This window comes from Triturus cristatus, chromosome 9 (genome assembly GCF_964204655.1).
Source record: "Triturus cristatus chromosome 9, aTriCri1.1, whole genome shotgun sequence".
Classification (NCBI taxonomy): domain Eukaryota; kingdom Metazoa; phylum Chordata; class Amphibia; order Caudata; family Salamandridae; genus Triturus; species Triturus cristatus.
The window spans coordinates 1,272,523,964-1,272,547,724 of record NC_140592.1 but is presented as its reverse complement, the minus strand read 5'-3'; the positions used below and the strand labels follow the sequence as shown (position 1 = coordinate 1,272,547,724).

At 46.7% G+C, this 23,761-nt stretch overlaps 1 protein-coding gene across 2 annotated transcripts in view; it reads right to left on the bottom strand.

The window, feature by feature from the left end:
• FAM177A1 (family with sequence similarity 177 member A1) overlaps positions 1–15,044 on the bottom strand; it is a 51,694-nt gene extending 36,650 nt beyond the window's left edge. Inside the window, exon 1 of one of the 2 annotated variants that reach the window (XM_085627436.1) lies at positions 15,016–15,044. Coding sequence is in view for 1 of the 2 variants with exons in the window: in XM_085627434.1 (XP_085483560.1) it covers positions 14,937–14,981 (45 nt within the window). In the remaining variant the exon portion in view is untranslated. Of the gene's footprint in view, positions 1–14,936 lie in introns of both variants that reach the window. The other variant, XM_085627434.1, reaches the window with a different exon arrangement.
• Positions 15,045–23,761: the final 8,717 nt, after the last annotated feature.

Sequence of the window (23,761 nt, the reverse complement as noted above, 5' to 3'; positions counted from 1 at the left end):
AAACACATACAGACAGAGATATGCACACAAGACAGATACATGCACACAGACACAGAAATGCACACACAGAGACAGAGGCGTATACATAAAGAGAGACGCACACACAGAGACAGACACGCACACATAGAGACTGAGACACACACACACACAGACACACAGAGATACACACAGATACAGACAGATAGTTTGGTAGCTAAATGGGCTAATGCATCCGCTACAGGGCTTGTGCTTAACCTTACGATTACAGTTGTTTTTAACTGTATCCCCACCCCTTACTGACCTTTCTCCCACAGGTGCCGATATGTTAAGTAATTTTAAGATGCGGCTTATGCATACAGACAACATAATTAAGCTCTAATTAGACTATGAGTAAGTTTAAAACAATGCGGCTTGCTGAATGTACCAAAATATTATAAATACTCCCAAAACCACATACTAAAAATATAACGTGCGTGTTGATAAAGTATATGTTTTAAGATGGTTTTAATAGGTACATACTACAAGTCAGTCATGGGCGGCAGCGAGAGGTCAGCGCCATGGAACAGAAGTGGGATTTTCTGCACCGCACACATATGCATGCTGACAGGAAGAGAGGTAAACATATCTGACAAGATCAGGGGCAAACATATCTGACAAGATAAGGGCCGAACACTACGCGGAAGAGCCCGGGATCCCCCACAACAGCCCGTTGGTCTGTCAGATCGCGGGGCGGAAACATTGCTACAAATTCTGAATAAGCAACATTCTAAGAAGAGAATTTAAAATTGACGGTGTTGACAAGCACGACACCCCGCGCTCACTGAACTGAATGCTGCTGGCCATGCAGGGGCATAATGCAAACGCTGCCCTGCAGCGAAGGGAGGCTCCCAGCTTTTCGAGGGAGGGTGAGGGGGGGGTAAGCGGGCAGGCTTTCAAGGGGGACCCTTTCAGCCCTAAAGTCATTGAATATCTGTGAGCTATGGGAGTCTTAGGAGCCCCTCATCACGTTCTGCACGGGGGCCCTTTATTTTGCGTTAGGTTACTGTGTTCATGCTCTGAAAGCATGGTGAACTGACCATTATCTACAAAAGCCCAACAATCAAAGCGATCACTATTGTAAAACAAACACGCCCGCGATTGGTGCGCGCGCCACAGCGAAACATGTGGTTTCAATTATCGCGCCCGTGTCTGGGCACGATAATTGAAACCACATGGCCGGCGGTGCGCGTAATAGACACCAATAGGCCATGGGCCCGCGTTTGGCCAATTGCGTGCTGTCTTTAATAAAAAGACGCACGCAAAGGCCAATAGCGTGGCCCAAAAGGAAAAGCACACGCACGAGCTTGTGCGATTCCTAGGTCGATTTTGAAACCCCGTACAAGAGGTCTCTCGCTGAGCACTGCAGCGCTAGGCGCGAGACCTAATAAACCATGAGGGTAAGAAGACAAGTTCTTCTTTCCTCATCAAGATGTCTGTGAAATTAGAGCGTTCACGGACTGCCTAAGGCTTGCAACGCCACTTTCCTTGCAACTGCTGGGGTGAGACTCAGTACACTGGCACACATCTCACCAGCAGCAGTAGAGGCCTGATTGGTGATGCTTCAAGAGCATCTTGGGACTCCTGCAGTACGTTAGGTGATCGGGCGTGCCCGACCAAGGGCAGGCCTGTCTGCAGCCAGATGAGGCTGGGCCCCATCTCTTGGCTCCGTACCTTGGCGCCTTTGGTGTTTTCACATTTCCTGGCCCAGCCAATTGCATACCAGTGACCTTTCGAATATGAGGCAAGCTTCTAGTTCCTTTTATAACCATTGCATGACCGTACTTTGTAGTCATGGGGAAAAAGATTACTACAACCAGGAAGCCCCAAGGGGAAAGAGAGGGCCCCCACACAGCTCAAATCAAACCTATTTAACTTCTGCGATGAATGCCATCTCCTCTGAATTGGAGAGTGTAGAAAGCTGCATTGATGCGGTTCAAAAGTTTGCGGTTTCAAAAGGTTTGTTAGATTCTCCCACAGTGATTGGTGCATATTCTGCGAGTCAAAGGGTCGCTCTACTTTCCCTGGGTCTACACTTGAAACCAGTCATTGTTATTCAAAACTCACGTATTACCCCAGATGTTCCTCTCGATAATTTGCCTGGAGGCAATCCTCAGGTCATCGAAGTGCCTCAAGTCAAAGAGAAAAGACATAATGACATCAGAATAACTCCCATTGGAGCGAAAATGATGGGCACCAAATCCAATGTTCCCCCCAGTCGGTCCTGACCCAGAAATCCCACTTGGAGATTAAAGTTGCCTTACTGAAGGTGTGTAAACCCTTCTTTTCAGACCTAGGATCTCTCTTGTTTGATCTCCGGAATGAGATCACTACCCAATTGAATCTTTTGGGGGACAAAGTTCAAGCGCTTATGGCACAATACGCCTCTTTACCTCCAAATCAGGGTATTCAAAATGAATTGCAGCAGCCCCTGCCTTTAAACACCACGATTTCTTCAAGCTTGACAGGGGTGGAGTCCGGCTGCACTCAATCATCAGTGCCTGCTCAGTCCTCAAGTTTTACATCGGTCGTCCCGACATCGTTTCCACCAACTCACCCATTAATGGCCACAAACCCTGGAGATCTTATGGCTGAACAAGCACGCAGAAGCCTGGTTCATGAGAAGGGGGCGTAGGGACTGTTAGCAACTTCCACCAGAATGTTCCCCATAGCAGACTGGTGGACAAGAAAGTTGGCATAGTTTAAAGAATAAGGTTGTCCACTGGTTTAAATCTGGCCCATGAACCTTGAAAACAACATCATCATGGTTAGAAGGGTGGGATGGGTAGGGCTTTCCAAGAAGTCCATAAAAGGGGATTTTATGGTTATACATTTTCGAAATTCTAACTTGGTAGGGCACCTCTTACATAAGATTAACAATTCTCCAAAAGGCCAGGGGGCCCCATTTCAAGCCTGGTCTGTGCTCTTCCACTGGGCTTCATCTGTCAGCCTTCATCACTGCCCGCACCCCCTTTGGTGAGGCCTTCGATAAATGGAAGCGCTACACCTACTCCATCTTTTCTACACAAAACCGTGTTGCAGTCCTAGAAGGGCTGTCGGAGGTTGATTGACTGGGCAAGATTCCAACATTAAAACCATCATTTACCCCTGAAGATTTCCTGGTTCTGAACCCTCTTCACAGGACCGAATCGTCTCAAATACACTTCATTTTATATCATGGAACATTGCCAGCATAAAAGATAAATTGAGTAATCCCGACTCGCTAGAAAACATGCAGGGCATCAATGTGGTTTGTTGTCAAGAGGATTTCTTTATTGATGGGTTTTCATCTTTTTGTTTACCAGAATTACCATCTACCTCAGGTCAGTCTAAGGGAGGTTTGGGGATTTTTGTTTCCCTAAAGAATGGGCACTTGAATGCGGAGAAGTTATAGGGTTCCTTGTGCTCTCAAATTTTGCGTCTTAAAATTCCGGGTTCATTAGATATACTTTTGATTCATTTTTATTTTAACTAATATGTAAATCACCCTATTAATTTGGTTAAGGTGCTAGATACGTTTTGTGTCGGAATATCTTAACAGTTACCCAGAAAGGGAGGCGATCCTATGGCTGGGCGACTTTAATTCTATAGCTTGGTCCTTTGGGAATAAGCGGGTGTGTGGGGTTTCAGATGGATCCAAAGAAAATTTGACCCACTCTTTACACACCCTGTATGGGGACACCCTGAATCAAAGTATCATGAAGTTTAATCTTCACTGTAGCACTGAGTTTTCTAAAGGAAAGGGGTTCTATAATTGATTTAATGTTTTTTTCTTCTCATATAGTCCCATATGTTCTTGACTCCTACACAATGCCCTCAATCTTGACTGATCACAACCCTATTGTCCTAGTTCTTTCAGGTCCTAATATTAGACCAATAGGGACTAATTGTCCCACTGAATTAAAATATTCAGTAAATAAGAACATCCATCTTAAATGGGCCAAAATTGACCATAATAAATGTTGTAGCTACTTGATTTCCCAGAGGTACTAGGATATTACGGTCTGCTTGGCAGACGGCGCTACCCTGTTGTTATGGGCCATTTGTAATCAAGCTGCAAATCAATTTGTAATCAAGGTTAAACCCACAGAGCCCGTCCCTTTAAATGGTTCCCTCAAACTGTACAGCAGCCTTAAAATAGCTCAAGGAACCACCACATAATGCTGCTCATATCAAATAACAATAGCTGCTGCTAGGAAACAGGAAGTGAGGGACCAGGCGTGGGATGACTTACTAATGGCATCTCCATTACATGACTAAGGCCCTCTGGGAAGTCATCAACAGACCTTATTTTAGTGATAATAATTCCCCCCCAGATTGAATGCCATATGCCAGCAGCTGAACGGCTCCACCACTGTTCGGAAATCTTTGGTATTACTTGTATAATTGAAGAAAAGCAATTGGTCCCCATACCCCCCCCCCCCCCATCTCCGGATAAAGTCCTAGCTCTGAGCAAAGCCATTACTGTCGATATGACAATAATAGCCATTTCCAAGTCCTCCTCGGGCACAGCCCCAGGGCCTGATGGGCACCCATTGACATATTTAAACAAAACCCTGTCTTTTGGGCACCACTTTTAACAAACGTTTTCGAAGTGTAGTGTTAGGTCAGATCTGTTGCACTTTGAAGGACTCTACTACAGTCCTTATTTTTAACAAGCATTTTAAATGCAATAGGTCTCGCATTATTAAAGTTTGAGCTGTTGGCATTGCTAATAATGCAACACCAATAGCAGCTCAAAGATTCAGTAATGTGAGACCTATTGCATTGCAATTTGTTTTTTTTATTATATAGCACGAACTTCAGTGAAAGGTGTGTATTTATGTTGTATTCAGTACAGTGTAATTGTGTGTAGTGCAGTGTTTCCCAAACTGTGGTCCGCGGACCCCCAGGGGTCTGTGACACATTCCCAGGGGGTCCACAAGCAGCAATTTTAAAAGCACTTCAAAGTTCCTTGAATAATCTGTAGTTTTCGGGCAACAATAAAAGTGTCAAGATAACATCTAGTGATTATTGTACCTGCTAGCGAGACAGGCGTGTTTTGTTCAGTAACAGGTTTGACTCATCTAAGGTAGTGCAGAGGGTTAATATGCCTGCTGCAAAGAACGTGTACCATGCATTTAAAAAAAAAAAAAAAAAAAAAAACAGTAGTTTATGTGCATAGCTCATGGGTTACTGCTTTTGTCACATAGATTTTTTTGTTATTGTGCAGTTTGAGTTACAATCATAATCTAGCACCTTAAGGTATGACCTGCCATCAAACAGCTGCATGCAAACTGCATGGTACAAGTTAGTATGCTATCTTTTTTTCCTAGTCTTTCATAATCTTCATATTGCCACAAAGGTTTGTTTGGGTAGAATTAAACTGTTAGAATTAAATTCAAAGCTAACCGCTATGTTACATTCTGAATCAAGATTGTGTGCTTCTCCAGACCAAGCACTCTTAAAAAATGCTCACCAGTATGGATGACATGTGAATCATACACCTTGAAGTCCCCTTTGCCTTATATAACATAACATTTTCTATACACTGATTAACACACGTATGATTCATTGTCTCTGTATGTGTGTGATGTAAAGTGCTCTGACACCCTACACTTGTATGAGAGATGCTATAAAACAAATGAAATACATGTGACAGAGGGGCTATTGAGAGAACAGAAGCACTCTTGGAGAGTGATAGTGAGGGATTCATAAAAGAGCACCACAAAGATTGTTGTATTGGTGCATAGTAAGGTCATCATTTACTATGCTTTAAAAGCAAATACATTTCAATATATAATGACAAATGTGTTGCAGAAATCACAATTTTTCCCACATTTTCTTGGTGGGAGAGCCCCCCAAAGTTTGATTTGCAGTGTCCAGGCTCACTCACTTAGTACTGGGACTGGTCTGACAACATTTGCCAGGGCTGCATTGGGTTTCCAGTATGGCCCTGGCAGGAACCAAATACAGCGAAATAGAAGCAAATATTGAAAAGTTAGTCGCCGAGATGCAGCACCAACCATCCCATTAAAAGTTTTCGATTTTGCCAAATCTTTCTTTATAAAATATTACATCTTTAGTGATTCGGTGATTTGTTTGGTGTGCACAAGTGTGAGTTTACTTTTTTCAAACTACTGTTTTAATGTTTGAAATTTATATCGTACAAATTGTTTGGGGTCCTCGGCTTCCAGTAGTGACTCAATAGGGGTCCCTAGGAGTCAAAAGTTTGGGAACCACTGGTGTAGTGTATTTATCTTGCATTTAGTAGAGAGTAATTATGTGACGTGCAATTATGTAGTACTGAGTGGTATGTGGAGTGTATTTATGTTGTATTGAATACAGTGTAATTATGTGATGTGTAATCACACAACCACACACAACCACACACATAACCACAACCCCACACACATACACAACCACACACACAACCACACACAAACACACACACATGCAAACACAACCACACAACCACACCCAACCACACACCCACAACCACACACATACACAACCACACCCAACCACATACACAACCACACCCAACCACACACACAACCACAACACAGAACCACACACACAACCAAAAGCACACACACACACACACACAACCAAACACACACAACCACCCAAACCACACACAGCCACCCAAACCACACACACACACACAACCACACACGTCCTTATCCATTCCTACCTTTTTGGAAAAAGATGTTGCACTCAAATGATGTACTTGACGATCGTTTAATTAATTCTCCCTTCCCTTATTTTATTCCCTTAAGATTAAATGTAAAGAAAATTGTTGTTTGTTCATTGTAAAGTGCATTAACCCCATTTCACAGGTAGAGTGACACTATATAAAATGTAAAATTAACAAAATTGCACTGACTACTACTAGTTTTTGGCTCCCCAAACGCCAAAAGCAGCCTGGTCTTCATGTGATTTACAGAAAGGTAATTCCCTTGAGATTATGTGTTTAGAGTCGGTACAGACTTTCTTGAAGAGCCAAAACCATAGGTTCTAGTTCAGCTCAAGTTCAGAAGCGAGGAATCAACTTAGACTGATAGGTCACCTGCATAAATCACAAAGAGGATCAGTGCAATGACACAACCTCGACTCACTCCCCTGCTGCCTTGCTAGGCTTTTGACAATAGTGCCCGCTCAAGTATCTAGGCCAAAAAGATTCTCCTACAATGCACTGGGAATGCCAGTCAACCAGGAAGGCCTTGCCATCTTAGCCAATAAGCATCCTCTCTCTCCATCGTATGCTACATTGTCCAGTGATTCTATTCCCTGCCTAAAGCCTGTCTAGGCCGAAGGAAAGATGCCTAGGGTGTGAACCCATTCAAGGAGATGCTGGGTAAATCTCTCAGTAAAGATAGCAACTGAGCATGCGGGCTAGCATCGCTGTTAATATATGGTTCTCATGTAAAAACACAAGGAATTGCTCTGGTGCTAAGAATTTTGGGGAAAAAACTATTTAACATCAAACAGTCAGCTTCCCTGCATCTCTGAAGCCATTGTGTGTCAGATTCTTCCAGATAACGGACAGCAAGAGAGAAAAGAACATTTCACCAAAAAGTATTGGTGGGAAAGGGGTCTTAAATTTAAAGGACAGTGAGGCGATTTCAGACAGAGATCCTGCTGCACTTTCTGTGATAACTCTGAAACTGCGTCACACTTGGAAAAATCTCATTGATCCTTTAAGGGAAATAAAATTCCCACATCTCCCACGAATGTGAGAAAATCACAGCCAGTATATAAATGGAACAATAACTAGAAACATAACGATCTAAAGCATCCTGATTAACTATTAAGCAACAGAGTGAGAGCCTCCCGTGTTCTCAGGTTTCCATCTTGGGATCCACAAAAAATAGCAGCCAAAAGTACCTTCAAAAGACTAGAGCGCTGACCCAATCAGAGCGATCCCGCTCTAAGATGGGCGCCGCGCTTGTAAGGACCGTTAAAACAGACTCTGGCATGAGGAGGGGGGAGAGAGAGACTGTTTATTTTAATTGATGCTCAGGCTACTACTTTGCTAACATTGTCTAGAATTTTTTCAAAGAGCTATTTGCACATCTCTGATACTTATTTGCACACGGTTTTAAAATCGCTCCGAACTTGATTACCTGCCGGAATCTGTTTTAACGGTCCTTACAAGCGCGGCACCCATCTTAGAGCGGGATCGCTCTGATTGGGTCAGCGCTCTAGTCTTCCGCTGATCCTCTATAAAACACGCTATGGCGCGACCGCGCAGCGAACGCGCGCAGCGGGCGCGCCTAGGTCGCGCCAAAGGCAAGCTAGTCTGCGCCCGTCCGCGCCAAGAACGCGGCCAGCGCCGAAAGCTCTGTGCGTAATAAGAGATATAGCTATCTGCGGGACGAACTCGTGGCACTAAACACCGGTAAGTGCCAGGCACCAGCCCTACTGATCGATCATGATACTGCGGGTCCTAAATGCTGCTTAATATGTGGTTTGAAGTCCGCTTTTAAGCCGATTAAAGTTAGTAAAGGCAATCTGAATAATACTTACATCCGGCCATCGCTTCACCCCGGAAGTATAGCAAATAAATTTGCTTTTAACCGGAGTCTTGGAAAGACTGCAAATAGCGTTACTAAACTATCCAATGAATTGAACTGCATCTTACTTAATACTAGGTCAATGCCAAAATACAAACATGAACTTGAGCACCTAATATCAGACACTAGTCCTGACCTGGTATTTCTAACTGAAACTTGGGCATCTGCCTCTTCGGCACCAGATTGGAATACTGCTATCCCTCCTGGATACTCACTGGTGCAAGTAGAATGGAAAGAAACAGTCGGAGGGGGAATTGCGCTTATCTATCGCTCCCACCTCAAAATCAATTTTAGACAAGAATCTACACTGGAGGCCGAAGCCATGACATTTAATGTAAAATATAATAATTCAGAACTCCTCTCTGGCTTACTGATCTACAGACCACCAGGAGCAAGAGCTCCTTTTACTAAATCCTTACAGACTTTTTTGGAATCGTGTTTTGATACCCCAACTCTTACTGTTTTGGGTGATTTTAATTTTTATCTAGAGGATCCTTACAACTCCAATTCCTAAATTTTAATAGACAACATGGCAGGTTACGGGTTGAGGCAAATCATATCACAACCCACACACTTAGCCGGGCATACACTAGACGGAATTTTTACTAATAATGACAAGATTGAAGTGAAAGACATACAATGTGTTCCTTGGTCGGATCTCGCGGAAATCTATTTTAAAGTTAACCTACACCTACCCGTAAATGGTCGGAAAGATCGCCCTTGGTTAGCCAAAGTCCGTCCTTGGAAGGCCATATAAAGTGAGGAACTAGTTAAAATTCTGACTAGTAGCTCCCCCTCCATGGAGGATAGTAATGGAGGGGCCATTAACTTTGATCTATGGATCAGTAAGGCAATAGATAAACTTGCCTTGGAGAAAACAACACAACCTAGGAGACGATTAGTGACCTCACCATGGTATACGACTGAGTTAAAGCTTGCTAAAATTAAATGTAGGCGACAGGAACGTCTCTGGGGATCTGATTACGGTCCTGCACACAAGAAGGAATATAATCAAACACTGGAGGAATATAAATCTTTAATAAAACTGGCCAAAACTGCATATTTTCCAAATAAAATTCAAGAGGCCAAAAATTCCTCCAAGGAACTTTTTAAAATAGTGGCCTCCCTAACCAAGAGCCCCAATGATACAATTTTTCGTCCTGATCAAAATTTCATTGATAAAATTGCCCTTTTCTTTCAACACAAGATTCAAGAAGTCTATAATGAGCTTCAGAATCTACAGGCAGATCCTGGAAACGACATAGGCGCACCTATTGAGGATCCAGTAAATTGGAATTGTTTGACCCAATTTTCTCTCCTAAGTGGAAATCGGGTCAGTGACTTATTAACTCAAATCAGGTTCACCTCTTGATCCTTGCCCTCCCCGTATATTTCATCTGGCCCCTACAGAAATAACTGCTTTCTTGGCTCCCCTGTTAAATGAGGTAAAAAGGCCTGCATAAGGCCCATTCTTAAGAAACCTTCATCGGACCCTCAGGATATTAAACATTATCTCCCTATATCCTACCTCCCATTGCCATCTAAAATATTGGAAAAAGCCATCAATCATGAGCTGATGGAATTTATAGACATAAACAGTTCCTTGGACTCCACACAGCACGGTTTTAGATCACGACACTCAACAGAATCCGCCTTAATAATGGCAACGGAGGAAATCCGTAGAGCTATGGACGATGGTGGCAGAGCCATCCTTATCGACTTAACAGCAGCGTTTGTCACCGTAAACCACAGGGTTTTACTGAGAAGACTTAAATCATTAGGAATTAGAGACTCTGCCTTAGCGCTACTTCAGTCCCTTCTGGATTCTAGATTACAACAAATTCACTGGGAAGGACTTCAATCCGGTGAGTTTTCTCTCCCGTGTGGAGTCCCTCAGGGATCTGCGCTATCCCCTACATTGTTTAATCTGTACGTAACACCACTGGCAAACCTAATAAAATATCAAGGGCTAAAATTAGTATCTTATGCTGACGATACCCAGCTGGTGGTGTCTCTGACTCAAAGTGTGGAAGTCACAGCGGAGAGATTCAGAAACTGCCTCTCTAGTGTGATGAGCTGGATGAATACGAACTTTCTCAAGCTCAACACAGAGAAAACAGAGGTGATCGAATTTGGCCAAAAACCCTCAATCTGGAACCACCTATGGTGGCCGTCAGAAGCAGGCGTGTGCCCAGTCCCAGCACAAAAAGTGAAGAACATGGGCTTCCTGGTTGACAAAGATTCAACACTAACATCTCAAGTCAACCAGGATACCTCGGCCTGCTTCTTGACGATTAAGGTTCTTCGAAAGATATTGCCTTTTATTCCGTTTTCCTTAAGGAAAACAGTAGTAGGGGCTTTAGTTCTATCTCGTATAGATTACTGCAATGCGCTGTATGCTGGAATTGGAGAAAGACAGCTCTCCAAACTCCAGTCGTTGCAGAACACGGCGGTAAGAGTACTGCTAGATCTCCCGAAACACCACCCCACATCATCGGACATGAGGCTTCTTCACTGGCTCCCTGTGCGGAGGAGGATACAGTTTAAGGCTCTATGCCTAGTACATAAAGCTGTACATGGAGGAGGTGCAGACGATCTGAAATCTCTTTCCCCTCGCTATCTACCGACACGGACATTAAGATCTGGTAGTCTGGGCCTAGTGTGTCTATCTAAAATCAAGAGGGCCCGGTGGGGTGGTAAGGCTTTCTCATTCCAAGCGGCAAAATTATGGAATTCTCCACCAACAGAACTGCGATTAGGAACCAATAAGACTCTGTTCAGAAAAGCCTTAAAAACCTGGCTATTTACCAAATCTTAGACACGATCTCCAAATACCTCCTCTCTTTTACAGTGCCAAGACGCCTCGGCATAAGTGCGCTTAATAAATATCTCAGTCAGTCAGTCAGTCAGAGTATTTTATGGAGCATTTTTCATAAACAAAAAAGAGCAAACAAAATAAAAAATAAAAAAACAATAATATAAGGGACCAATCTGGGATATCCATTTCTGTAGCGTACAGACCTGGGTGGTTGGTAACAGTTGATGAGCACAAGAAAAGCAACATATGATGTCTCGACGGGCCCTTGAGTGGAAGGGTCTGGCATATAATAAATGATAGGGGTAGATAAAGAGAGAAGGAAGGGGTGCTAGTAGGTACACAATCGGCCCGCTCTGTCTATAGGTAACATCTAGGGGGCTCATAGAGCAATTCGTTTCAAGCTGAGTTCAGGTTATGTGCTCCGATCCCTCTAAGGAGTCATTGCTGGGTTTATGAGGGCGATGTTGTCAGGCCTAGTTACTCTCATGTTTGTGCACGTGCGAGAAGGGGAGATATACCGGAATGTAGAGGTGGAAGGAATTTTGTAGTGAAATGTTATCTGCTCCTCTCAGGAAGGAGACCAAGTTTAGCCAGGTTCGGAACGAGGTGACTGATAGTTTTGCACGCAGCAGTGAGTAGGATATCAATTAGTAGACTGTCTGCATGAGATCTTATGTTTGGGTCTAAAAAACCCTCGAGTAGTGTTAAGAACGTCCGCTCTAGAGGAACTTCACAGGTGGAATGGATAAAGCTAAACACCGAGTCCCAAAAAGGGGAGACTGCGCTACAATAGAAGGAGATTAGGAAGATCACCAATGGGATCATTGCAATTCCAGCAAGCTGCTGACTCTCCAAGGGAGAGTTGGTGGAGGTGTGCAGGGGTCCAGAACGTCCTGTGTAATAACCAGAATTTCGTCTGTGCAAGTGTGGGGGAGATTTTATATGAGACCATGGATCTGCATATTTGATGCTAGGATTGTGGCGTAATCTTTTCAGTGGTGTTTTTTATGACCCATCCTGCAATCTTCTGGTGTCGGATCTTATAGCACCTGTTTGTCTTGCCTTTTATGCTTTGAGTCAGCTTTATTTGTGGAACCTTAAAAATGAGGAACTCTCCGAGTTAAAAAGGCTCATTATTAATTGCAGCATTTTAACTCTATAAGAATATTGCACTTGCACTTTGATTATTGATCATTTGAACTTTATATATTTTTTAATGATTGATTCTTACTCTTAAGGGCTTTTATTTGTCGCTTTTTTTTTAAACAAGTTTCCATCTATGCAGACCAAAGTAAAACTGATTGATAAAATATCTGACACATAGCCGTCAAAACATCCTGGGCAACTGGGTGAATCCCTAATGTGTCCTCTTTATGGACAATTTGGAGGTTTTTGTTTCCTTGATTTTGTCTTAGCCACATGGCACTTTATTATCAACCAATGTATTATAACAAATGTATTTTTGTACTGTGCTCTGCATTCATCTCGTTTAAAAATAATTATTATGTGTACTTGTATGGTTCGTCTGAGAAGAATAAAGATGATTGACTGACTGACCTGTAAAACATAAACCAATGCACTGTATCCTCCCCAACTCCTAACTTATGGTTACACAATCATTCCTTTGGATTAGGTTTCAGTTTGTATCTGCCAAAAGAGAATTTTCGATTTCAACAAGTATACAGGTTTTATTGCTCATGAAATCGCCACTGAATAACTCTTTGACAAGTCTTTTTTTAATTAGTCTAAAGAGATATAACTTTGTGCAATAGGATACAAACTTCCACAGGAACAATTGAAAACATACTAAAATCAAAGCCAATACATCTACGCGAGATCTACTGGCTTTGTCAATTTTCTTTTTGCCATTATGTGCAACTTTTGTACAAGATGATAATTATAATGGTATGGTACGACCCATCATTGTATAGTATAGCATGGCAAGGCTTGTCTTTGTATGTAGTAAAGTATGGCCTGTCATTGTATCGTACAGAATGGTATGGCGTGTCATTGAATAGTATAGTATGGTATGGCTTGTCATTGGATGGTACGAGATGGCTGGCCACTGTACGGCATGATATGATATGGCCTGTCATTGTATGGTATGGTATGTCATTGTATAGTTTGGTCAGGGCCCAGAGGATTTTGTGATTCCACGGCTGCAGCATTTTAAGCATAATGATGGGTCTTCTGCATTTGCCACATAATGCATAAACTGAAGGTATTAATAGAAAAATGTTTCTCGCTCAAATGGACCAAAAGTTTAAAAAAAATCGCAGTGACGTGCGTTGCCGCACAGTGGAAGGCTCTACGCAAAGGCTGGTGATGTATATTATTTTATTTGGATATTAAATTGGTACTAATGTAGTTACAACCACGGTTTTAACATATGAAATGATACAAAATTATGACGTAATATCACAAAATGTGCTGCATTAGGTCGCAAAATGTGCCTTTTCTTGCTGCATCATTTAGTGAACCCTGCTATATAGTTTGATTCTCAGGTGCCGGTATGGCCTGTCATTGTATGGTATGATATTGTATGGTTTGATATTGTATGGTTTGATATGGACGGTCATTGTATAATGTGGTAATCTTTGTTGCACATTAAGCTATGGGAGGAAGTGGAATAAGATGTCAAACAAGCATAAAAAAGCTTTACAACATAATGTTATTTTCACACTACATTGTTCTATCCAACCAGTAATCATGCAAACATAAACCAATATAAAACAAGCCCTGTTTTTGGCATATAACATTTTAATCATGCCCAGGACATCCTATAAACCATGAACACGTAACAAAAAGCACTTTTGCCAACTAAACAAGTGCATCATTTATAGCAAAGCCAATAAAGTATTTTGAAATAAAAGTGACGCCAACAACCCATTGGCTCCTTGTGTTGATATATTTCACCAAAAAGTAGAATGGCAAAGGGTGAAGTGTAAATGGAAACATACACGGGTGAAAGCAACAGCAAAACCTGGAGCAAGACAACCTACAAACACACTCACTCATACAAAGTGCTGCAAGTGGAAGCAAAAAACAGGCCACGAGAGAAAGAGGAAGCCATGAGAGGGGACTCCAAAAAAGGAAGCAATACTTGGTCCATGCTCCAGGGGCGAGGACACATAATCAGAAAGTGAAGCCAGCATGTGCAGACCAAACAGAAGACAGTAAATGAGACTGACAACGAAGCCAACAAATGGTACATAATTGGCGGGCTCTAAGCCCCCTGTATGTAAACAAAATGTCCATACCCTTCCTAACTGTCCCATAGCCCTCTACCCCAGCTCACTCTGTCCACATAGCCCTCTGCCCCTCCTCAGTCTGACACTCACACCCACTGCTCCTCACTGTCACCATCACCCCGCCGCCCCCATCACCCTCTGCCCATCCTCAACCTGACCCCTATACCAACAAACGCCCTGTGCCGCTCCCCGGCCTATCCTCTCTGCTCTTGTGACCCTCGGAGTCCCTGCATGCTCTGACCTACTGACCACTGCCCCTCCGGACCCCTTGCCCCACTAGGTTTCCCCCCAGACCTGGCCAGTGTAGTTCCGGGTTACCGCCTGTAATCCGTTTTCCATCCCGAGCACCTGCTGCTGCCGGGCAACCACTCACCGGAAACTACCTCACTTCCAACTAATTGTCTCTGCGGATGTTCTGCCCAGCCAGCCGTAATACAGCCCAATCCAACATGGCGGTCGAGGAAGGTGCTGACATAGAGAAAGGACAAGTGAACGTACTACTAGCAAAGTACTAGAGCGCTAACTTCCTGTAACAAAAAAATAAACGTGAAGCAGTCGTGGGCGCCATGTTGCTAACGCCGTGGCTTGAACAACAAAAATACAAGCAGTGTGTTGTTGAGTTAGCTGTGTTTCTTTTTGCACGTGTGGCTATTTCTGTTTCTAGATTCCTTTTATTAACACATTGCAAACCATAGCTGCCTAGTTGTGTTGGCTTATGTGTGACGTCTCCATGTTTTAGTCTGCTTATGTGTGACATTTCCTTATGCATGGCAATTCAAGTAGATATATTTAATTTCAGAAATGGCCAAAAAAATGCTGCAGAGCTCTGAATGCATAAACTAGATTTTTCACCTAAGGGAACATTTCCTAGCTAGCAAGGAAGAAATAAATTCTCTTAAGGACACTGAGGCGAAGATTATGGTTTAATCTTCCTTTACTTTTCTCACAGCAGCCATCACAAAAAGCTACAGAAACAACATATCCCACGTGAACTATGTAGAACCATAACACGTGATCCCTTCAACTAATCATAATGTCCTCAACAGTATATTACTGGGCTTCATCTTCCGCTAGTCCTCTTCCTTTGTGCGAAAGATAGCTGCCAAATCTTGTCAAAAGACTGTTGTTGAACTTTATTGCATTTGCTGAAAGAACAGAACACAATGAACTTGCCGCCCATACTTAATAAGAATCAGATAAATAACAATTGTGAGAGAAATTGTAACAGTTAGAACTTAAGAATGATCAACCATATAATACAAGTACTTAAGAAAACATACTTATGCTGATGCCAGTCGTGATCCACTTCCTTAATACGAGCGCTTCACAATAAAAAAGGGTGGGATAATCTTCTACTCCGTGTCCTTAATAACATTTAAATTTTCTTTCACGCTAGCTAGAACATTTTTCATTCTATGATGTGACCAGGCAACTCAATTATGTTTATCCAAAGCTTACTTACCACCATTGTGGCTAACTGGGAGACTAGCTTGAAATAGAGCTTCTTAAACATGGAATCAGATGACAGGTCTGCTATTTGCAAAATATCCTCCAGTGGAACCCCTAAATTGTATGTTTTTTGGGTAATCACGCTCCTGGCCAAATGAGCCCCAAACATGCATCACCCATCTTACCCATCTAGCCATAGTGGGTTAGGCGACCGCTTGATGTGTTTTTGTTACTGCAATCAACAACTGTTTCACTCCTCTGGGTTGCTGCTCCCAAGACACACTCTTATACTCTTGGAAACACCATACTACACACTATTTGGGAGAATCTGGGAACACATGAAACAATACTGACCGCATATTCGTTTTAGTGCGATTAGAAATAGAAAACATAACTTCCACCGGAGTAAATGACCTACCTGTTCGATCTAAGGCACGGACGTTTGATACCGTTTTGCATGATATAAGACATAACAACATGGTAAATTTGACAAAGAGTTGCTTTCTAGAGAGTTATGCATTTTCTAGCTACCTTATAAATAAATGTGCCACTTAGTTGACATCCCAGGTCTGGATGTATTTAGGTTTTGGAGGATTAGCCAACCTGATGATTTTCATTCGCTTGCATATTAGGGAATGTGAACCGATTGGCTAACCTGCAATTGGAAGGTGTCCATCTGAAATGGCCAATATGAAGGAGTTGATGGTGGAGTATGCTCTACCTACCTCTGCCAACATTGGACTCCACAGGATCCAAGTGTCATTTCAAACACCAACTGCTCCAGATGGACCATGCCAACCTGTATAGTTTATGAGTTGGTGTTGCCCAAGCTTGTGTCATAAATGCGGAAGCTGATTCCGAAAGACCCTACATGCTCCATTGTTGCCTGATATTCTCCATGCCATCAAGGTCAGTAGATTTTCCTTGATCATGAGATGAATTTCTCCCCCACTGTGAAGGCTTCCGGGTCCAGTCTCCAGCTGAAGAACTGAGGAACTTGTACATTCAGTCTCAAGGCAAACAGGTCCCTGACCGGAAAGTCTCATCTCTTGCATAGAAGGTAGAAGTTGCTGGAATCCTTCAGAAAACATGAATTCCAATGCTCCACTCTGTTGGCAAATCTCTATGTCCAGACAGTAGTGCCGAAAGTTCTTGGCTCTTTGCCAGAGTCCTCAATCTCGTGCCCCCCAGCTTGTTCCGATATTGTACTGCTGAGATGTTGTCCATTCTCAATGAAATAGAACACCTTACTTGATCCTTCACCAAGCTGCGAATCGCGAAGGAACCCACCATTAACTCGAGGTAGTTGATAGGTAGGTTCAGCTCCTCCTGGGACAAACATCCCCCTGTCGAGGTGCTCCCACATCTGGCACCCCAGTGGCTGGCATCTGATTCTATCACCACATCCGGGGCTGATCCAAAAATCACCCGGCTGTTCCATGCCTCCATGTGGTTGAACCACCAGGTAATTTCCATCCTGGACTCTTCTGTCAAGGCTCCCTCCTCCAAGTAAGAGAAACCCTTTTGTAGCTGTTAGCGCTTCAACCGTTGTAGAGCCCTATACTGCAACAGTCCAGGAAAAACCACTTGGATCGAGGAGGACAAAAGCCCAGCTATCCTCGCCAGTTTGTGCACGGAGATGCAATTACATGATATAAAGGCTCTCAACTCCTTCTGGATCTTGGTCATGGTGTGCTCCAGGGTTGCTGCTAATGCATCAATGATGAAATCAAGGAAGTCCATCTTGTGCGTCAGTATCAAATCTGACTTGGAGTTGTTGATAATGAAACCCAAGTACTCCAACAAGTGAACTGCCATTTGGGCTTGATTCACAAGTTCTGCCCTTGGCTATGAGAATCATGTCACCCAAGTGATTTATCAACCTGGCAGTCCCATGAACACAGCCAGGCTACCGCTGGTCTGTGGAGATTCGGGAAGTACCAAGGGACGGACAACAGACTGCAGGGAAAGACTTTGGACTTCCATTTTTGGGATCTCCAAAGGAACTGAAGAAACCTTTGAGGGGGGTGGGTAGATGGGGATCGTCAGATTAGCATCTTTTAAATCCAGTCTGACCAGCCAGTCCTGTTGTCTTAGGAGATCCCTCAGAAGATGAATGCCGTCCATCTTCTAGTGATGGTACACTAAGAAGTTGTTGAATTCCCGCACATCTATCACTGGCCACACCCCTTTGTCTTTGTTTACAATTAAAATGTTGCCCAAAAATTTCCTTGGATGGAGGAAGGCTCTCTCTATGGCCCCTTTGGCGTTTAGACTTTGAATCTCCAAGTATATAGGAGTGGTAACCTCCTCTGAAAAGGAAAGGGGAAGCGGCCTGCAGGGCTGCCTCGGGTTACCCCAGAATTCTATGCGGAACCCTTGTACTGTCTGATGGACTCATGCATCTGAGGATATTTCTTCCCACTTGTACACATTGCACTGTTCCGCCTCCCAATCTTACTAGGGAAGAAAATCTCGTCCTCACCTGAGGAGCTGTTGTTTCCTCGGCCACAGCACCTGGAATTGCGCCCCCAGCTGAATCTGTTCTTTGAGGGAAGTGATCCAGCGGGTTACCAGCTAGAGATTCTCACTAAACCACTTACTTACCTGGGCCCAAAACACACATTCACATGCGCTAGCAATTACTGCTGGGGTCAATTTGTTGTGCTAATACCTGTAAGATGGATTTACCTTATCATTTCTTACCAAACCTTTCTGTCCAAATGAACTTTCCTTTTGTCAATGGATCTATTAGTTAACTTTTATAGGCAAAATTGACACAGAATGAGGGCGTGGCTTGATAAGCCAACATGGCGGACGTGTGCTGAGCCGGCTCCGTCCAGCCCGCCACTTTTCCGACGAATGACCTGACAACCTGGTACGAAGGTAGAACGATCTCCTGTGTCTGCAACACGGTGCTGGCTATTTAACTGATCGGTGCGATCTGGGAGCCGGCTGGGACGTTGCGATCCTGCCGCTGCGGGGGAGAGGCCTGGCCGAGTGCAGAGATCCTGGAGTGCTACGCACAGCGCCGCTGGCCGCGATCGCGGGTCGGGTGCGGTGATCGGCACGTCCAGCAGGTGCATCCGGCGACTGAGGGAGCTCCGGTCCTGCGGTGGAGGCCCACCGGCGGATCAGAGTGGAGGAAGCTGTGCCGTGGTCCTGCGACGCATTTAGTGGTGCTGCCAGAGTAGAGCAGAGGGAGCTGGCGTCCGGATCGGGCCACAAAGTTGAGGCGGTGCAACTGCGGCAGGAGCGGCGGCCCGGAGTGAGATCCATTGGTAGTGGTGAGCCCGAGGGTGGAGGCAGCCGGCGATAGGGGCGGCTGGCCTGATTCCAGTGACGCCGTCCTTCCTTTGTGCCGCGGCGGGGACCGGCGGCACAGTCGGCCCGTGCGGGGGACTGCCGGGAGACTGGTGGGTCGCCTCCCCCACCCTCGGCGGCTCCTTGCATCTCCTGGGGTTTGAGCGCTACAGCGGCGGGTGAGGGCCCCCCGCGCCATAGAGGGGATCGGCGACACAACCGCAGGGGGGCTGCAGAGAGACCAATTGGCTGCCCTGCCCCCATTGCTGTGACACACCGGGCCCTCTGGGGCGTCTGCGCTGCCATTCTGTTGACACCACCCCATACCTGGTGTGGCAACGGGGGATTGGCGGCGCTGCCGGGCCACGTGGGGGGCTGCTGGGTGGTCCGTTGGCTGCCTTGCTCCGCTTTTGTGATGCCTAGGGTCTTCTGGGGCTCTAACATTGGTGCGGTAGTGACCCCCCGTACTTGTCACCGCAGTGGGGGATTGGCGGCACTGCCGGGCCTCGTGGGGGGCTCCCGGGAGATCAGCTGGCTGCCATCGCCAAAGTAGGAGATTCCGGGGCCTACTGGGGCTTCTGAGAGGCGGCCAGTGGGGGGCCATACACCCCCAGGACCACCTTGTACCTTGGTGTGAGCCTGGGGGGGGATCGGCGGCTTGGTCAGGCCGCGGGGTGGTGCCTCAAGACTCTTACCTTCATCGGCACCCTGCCACCCCCCTCTGGAGTGATTCTGGGTGCTTGCCTCCACCGGCGGCTGGTGGATCGAGCCGCGGGGGCGTGGGAACAGCAGCCGGGGGCACCTGCTGCGGCCTACAGTCGGGACTCCTGACAGAGTTGGCACGTGGGTTTTGCCTGCGACACTGTCGCCTCAGCGGCTGGTGGAGCCGTGTCTACGTGTCTGCGTGCCCCAGTTTGGACAGGGTCTCTGGAGCATTCGGGGGGCCCGAGTGTTGGGGCTCCTTGTCGGCTGGTGCCCATTCGGTGGTAGTGTTGGACCGCGGGACCTGGCACGGTCAGTGTGAGTGCCCCCACTCTGTGGGACTTGGGCCAGCCTAGGAAGATCAAGACACAGCCATGACGAGGGATAAAGGAGGTTGCGGCTCTTCCAAACAGGGGCCGATCGACAAGTTTACCAGTCCAGTGGCGGCGGCTGGAGCCTCCGGGGGCCAGCCGGGATCTGTGCCGGATAACGCGGCCCTTATGGCTGCTATCACCCAATCCAGAGACATGCTGGATGCCAAGATAGGGGCGGTTGGATCCGATGTTATGCTGCTGCAACAGGACCTGCGTAATGCAGTGTCCCGCATCACTGAGGCCGAGACCCGCATATCGCGAGTGGAAGACGACGTCACGGTGTTGAAGCGGAAGGTGGCGGCGATGGAGACCATCCAGAAGGGCCTTATGCTCAGAGCAGAAGATGCGTAAGGACGGGCCCGACACAACAATCTTCGCTTCGTTGGGTTTCCGGAGGGCTGTGAGGAAGGGAACATGGAGCGCTTTCTCATGACCTGGCTGGAGGGTTGGCTCCCCCCTGAGGCTATGTCCAGATGCTTTGTAGTTGAGCGGGCCCATCGGGCACTTATGCAGAAGCCTCCGGTTGGGGCTGGCCCATGGCCGGTTATAACTAAACTATTAAACTACCTGGATAGAGACGCTATTCTGAAGCAGGCCGAGCCAAAGAACACTTACTTTTCAACAATGTTCATATTCTGTTGTTCCCCGATTACACGGGGCAGGTCCAGCAGCAGCACCAACCCTTCATGGCAGCCAAGGCCCGTCTGAGAGAACTTAAACTTCCTTATGCCTTGCTGTTTCCAGCCCGCCTCCGGGTGGTTTTTCGTTCACGCACCCATTTCTTTGACACTCCAGAGGAGGTCTTCAAGTGGACGGACGAATCTGTTCGGGTGAGGCCACACACACCACCTGGAAGAGAGTCAGACTCATCCTCAAGTGATGCGGCTCGGGGGGCCCCCGTGGTCAGCGGCAGAGGGGCAGCAGACGGTCGCGATCCTGGCGGTGCTCCCAGTCCTGCGGCGCCTCCTCCTGAGGGGGGCCGGCCCCAGGGAGCCAAGTGTTGGAACCCTAGCAGTGGATGCCAGAGAGAAGTTGTGGAACTACATCTCTTTTTTTTTTGATTCCCGGGATGTCGTGCTATGGGCTTGTCTTACCGTCAGGATTGCACTGGCGGTAGCCCTGCCTGGTGGACATGGGTTGTGAGTTGGGGATCCATTGGTTGGGGCAGTGCTCATCCCCCCGTTGGGGATTGGGGACCAGCCCCGCCGTAACAGATACTTCAGTGTTTTTGAGGTATGGGGTGGGGGGTTTGTTGGGTGGGGGTTGTTCATATTTACCGGTCGCATTCCTACTACAGGTCCGCTTCACGTTACATGCACATCGCCACGGCTCATCATTAGCGTTGAATCACGGTGCACCCCCTTATGACCAGCGTACCTGATGGTAGTCAGGGGGCACAGGGTGGCCTCCGTATCCTAAGCAGGAATGTCCACCGGGCTCTAGATAAGATCAAGCGGGGGCCATACTCCATTACACGAAGAGGGTGAAGGCCGATATTCTCATGTTGCAGGAGACGCATCTTATGGGCATGAAGGCTCTTTGCCTACAGTGCTACGGGTTTCAATGGATCTTCCACGCGGGTTTTACGAGGGGGTCTTGGGGAGTAGCTATTCTAATACATCGCAGGGTCCCCTACACCCACGAGCAGCAGTGGACTGACACGCTGGGGCGCTATCTGTTTATCCGGGGTAGGGTTGGGGAGGACCCCTGGTGTTGAGCAGTGTATATGCTCCTCCCCCTTTGCAGTGGAATTTAATCGAGAGGCTGCAATCCCTGTGGGCCGATATGCCAGATGTGTTGTCTGCGGTGGGTGGGGACTGGAACAACGTCATGGAAGTGGCTAAGGATAGGACTGGGGTTGGGGGTTGCCCTAGGAGCGTCCTCCCTACGAAGCTCCACTCTTTGGTGATGGGGCTGGACTGGGTCGACACATGGCGGCATGCCCACGGCGCTGCACAGGGGTACACTTAACTTTCAGCGGTCCACAAATCTCTTTCCAGACTAGATTATATCTTTGTCCCCCGGGTGATGGCTGGTAGAGTGGTGGCGTTGGAGATTCTGCCTCGGGGTCTGTCGGACCACTCCCAAGTGTCCATAGAACTGTGTACGGGCAGGGGGAGGCAACCGTTCCGGTGGCGCCTCTCGGTGTGGCATCTTCAGAATGCAGAATATGCAACTCATATGGGTGAAACTATTGCCCAGTATCTGACAGCGAATGTGGGATCTGTTTCTAGTGCCGCCACTGTGTGGTAGGCACTGAAGCCCACTCTGCGTGGAGTGGACATCTCCTGGTGTGCAGCGGCTCGCAGGCAGCGTAGGGAGGAATTGATTCGCGCGGAGGCGAATATAGAGATGCTCCAGCGTTAACATCATGAGACGGGGAGTGATCAAGGCGCCCGGCATCTACTTTTGGCTCAACAGGAGTGCTCCGCCCTATTGATGGATGAGGCTCGTCAAGTCTGGCTGGCGACGCGTAGCAGAGTGTACCAATGGGGCGACAAGTCCAGCAAGATGTTGCATCGCCTTTGTCAGGGCATGTTCCACTCCCAGGCCCTACCGGGCATTTTGGACCCTGTGGGGCTTCCAATTACGGATCCCTCTGCCATTGTGGAGAGCTTTGCGGCCTACTACGTGGATCTATATGCCCCTCGGGAATGTCTCCCAGCTGCTGCTATTGATAGGTTTATATCGGATTTGCCACCCAAGGCGCTGTCGGATGAGGTGCGGGACCAGCTGGAGGCCCCCTTGTCGGACGAGGAGCTGGGAGCGGCCCTGGGAGGACTTAACCCGGGGAAAGCACCAGGGCCTAATGGGTTTCTGAGCGAGTTTTTTCGCCGGTATAATGTGCAACTGGGCCAGTATTTCCGGGCTGTAGTGGAGGAGGCCCGGGACAACGGGATGCTCCCCCAGGACTGGAGACACGCAGAGGTGGTGGTGTTTCATAAACCCGGGCGTCCCCCGGAGCAGCATGCCTCTTACCGTCCCATCTCCCTACTAAATGTGGAGGCAAAAATCCTGGCGAAGGCGCTGGCCAATCGCCTCCTGCCCCATATCACTTCACTCGTGCACCCCGATCAGGTGGGGTTCATGCCCCAGCGGGCAACCAGGCACAACATCAGGAGAGCACAGGTGGCGGTTGTGGCGATTCAACGACTTGGGGAACTGGCGGCTCTACTCTTGGCTGATATGGACAGGGCATTCGACTCCCTGAGTTGGGTCAATCTGTTCGCATTGCTCCATAGACTCAATTTGGGCCCCCGCTTTCTTTCCTACGTGAAACTCCTATATACC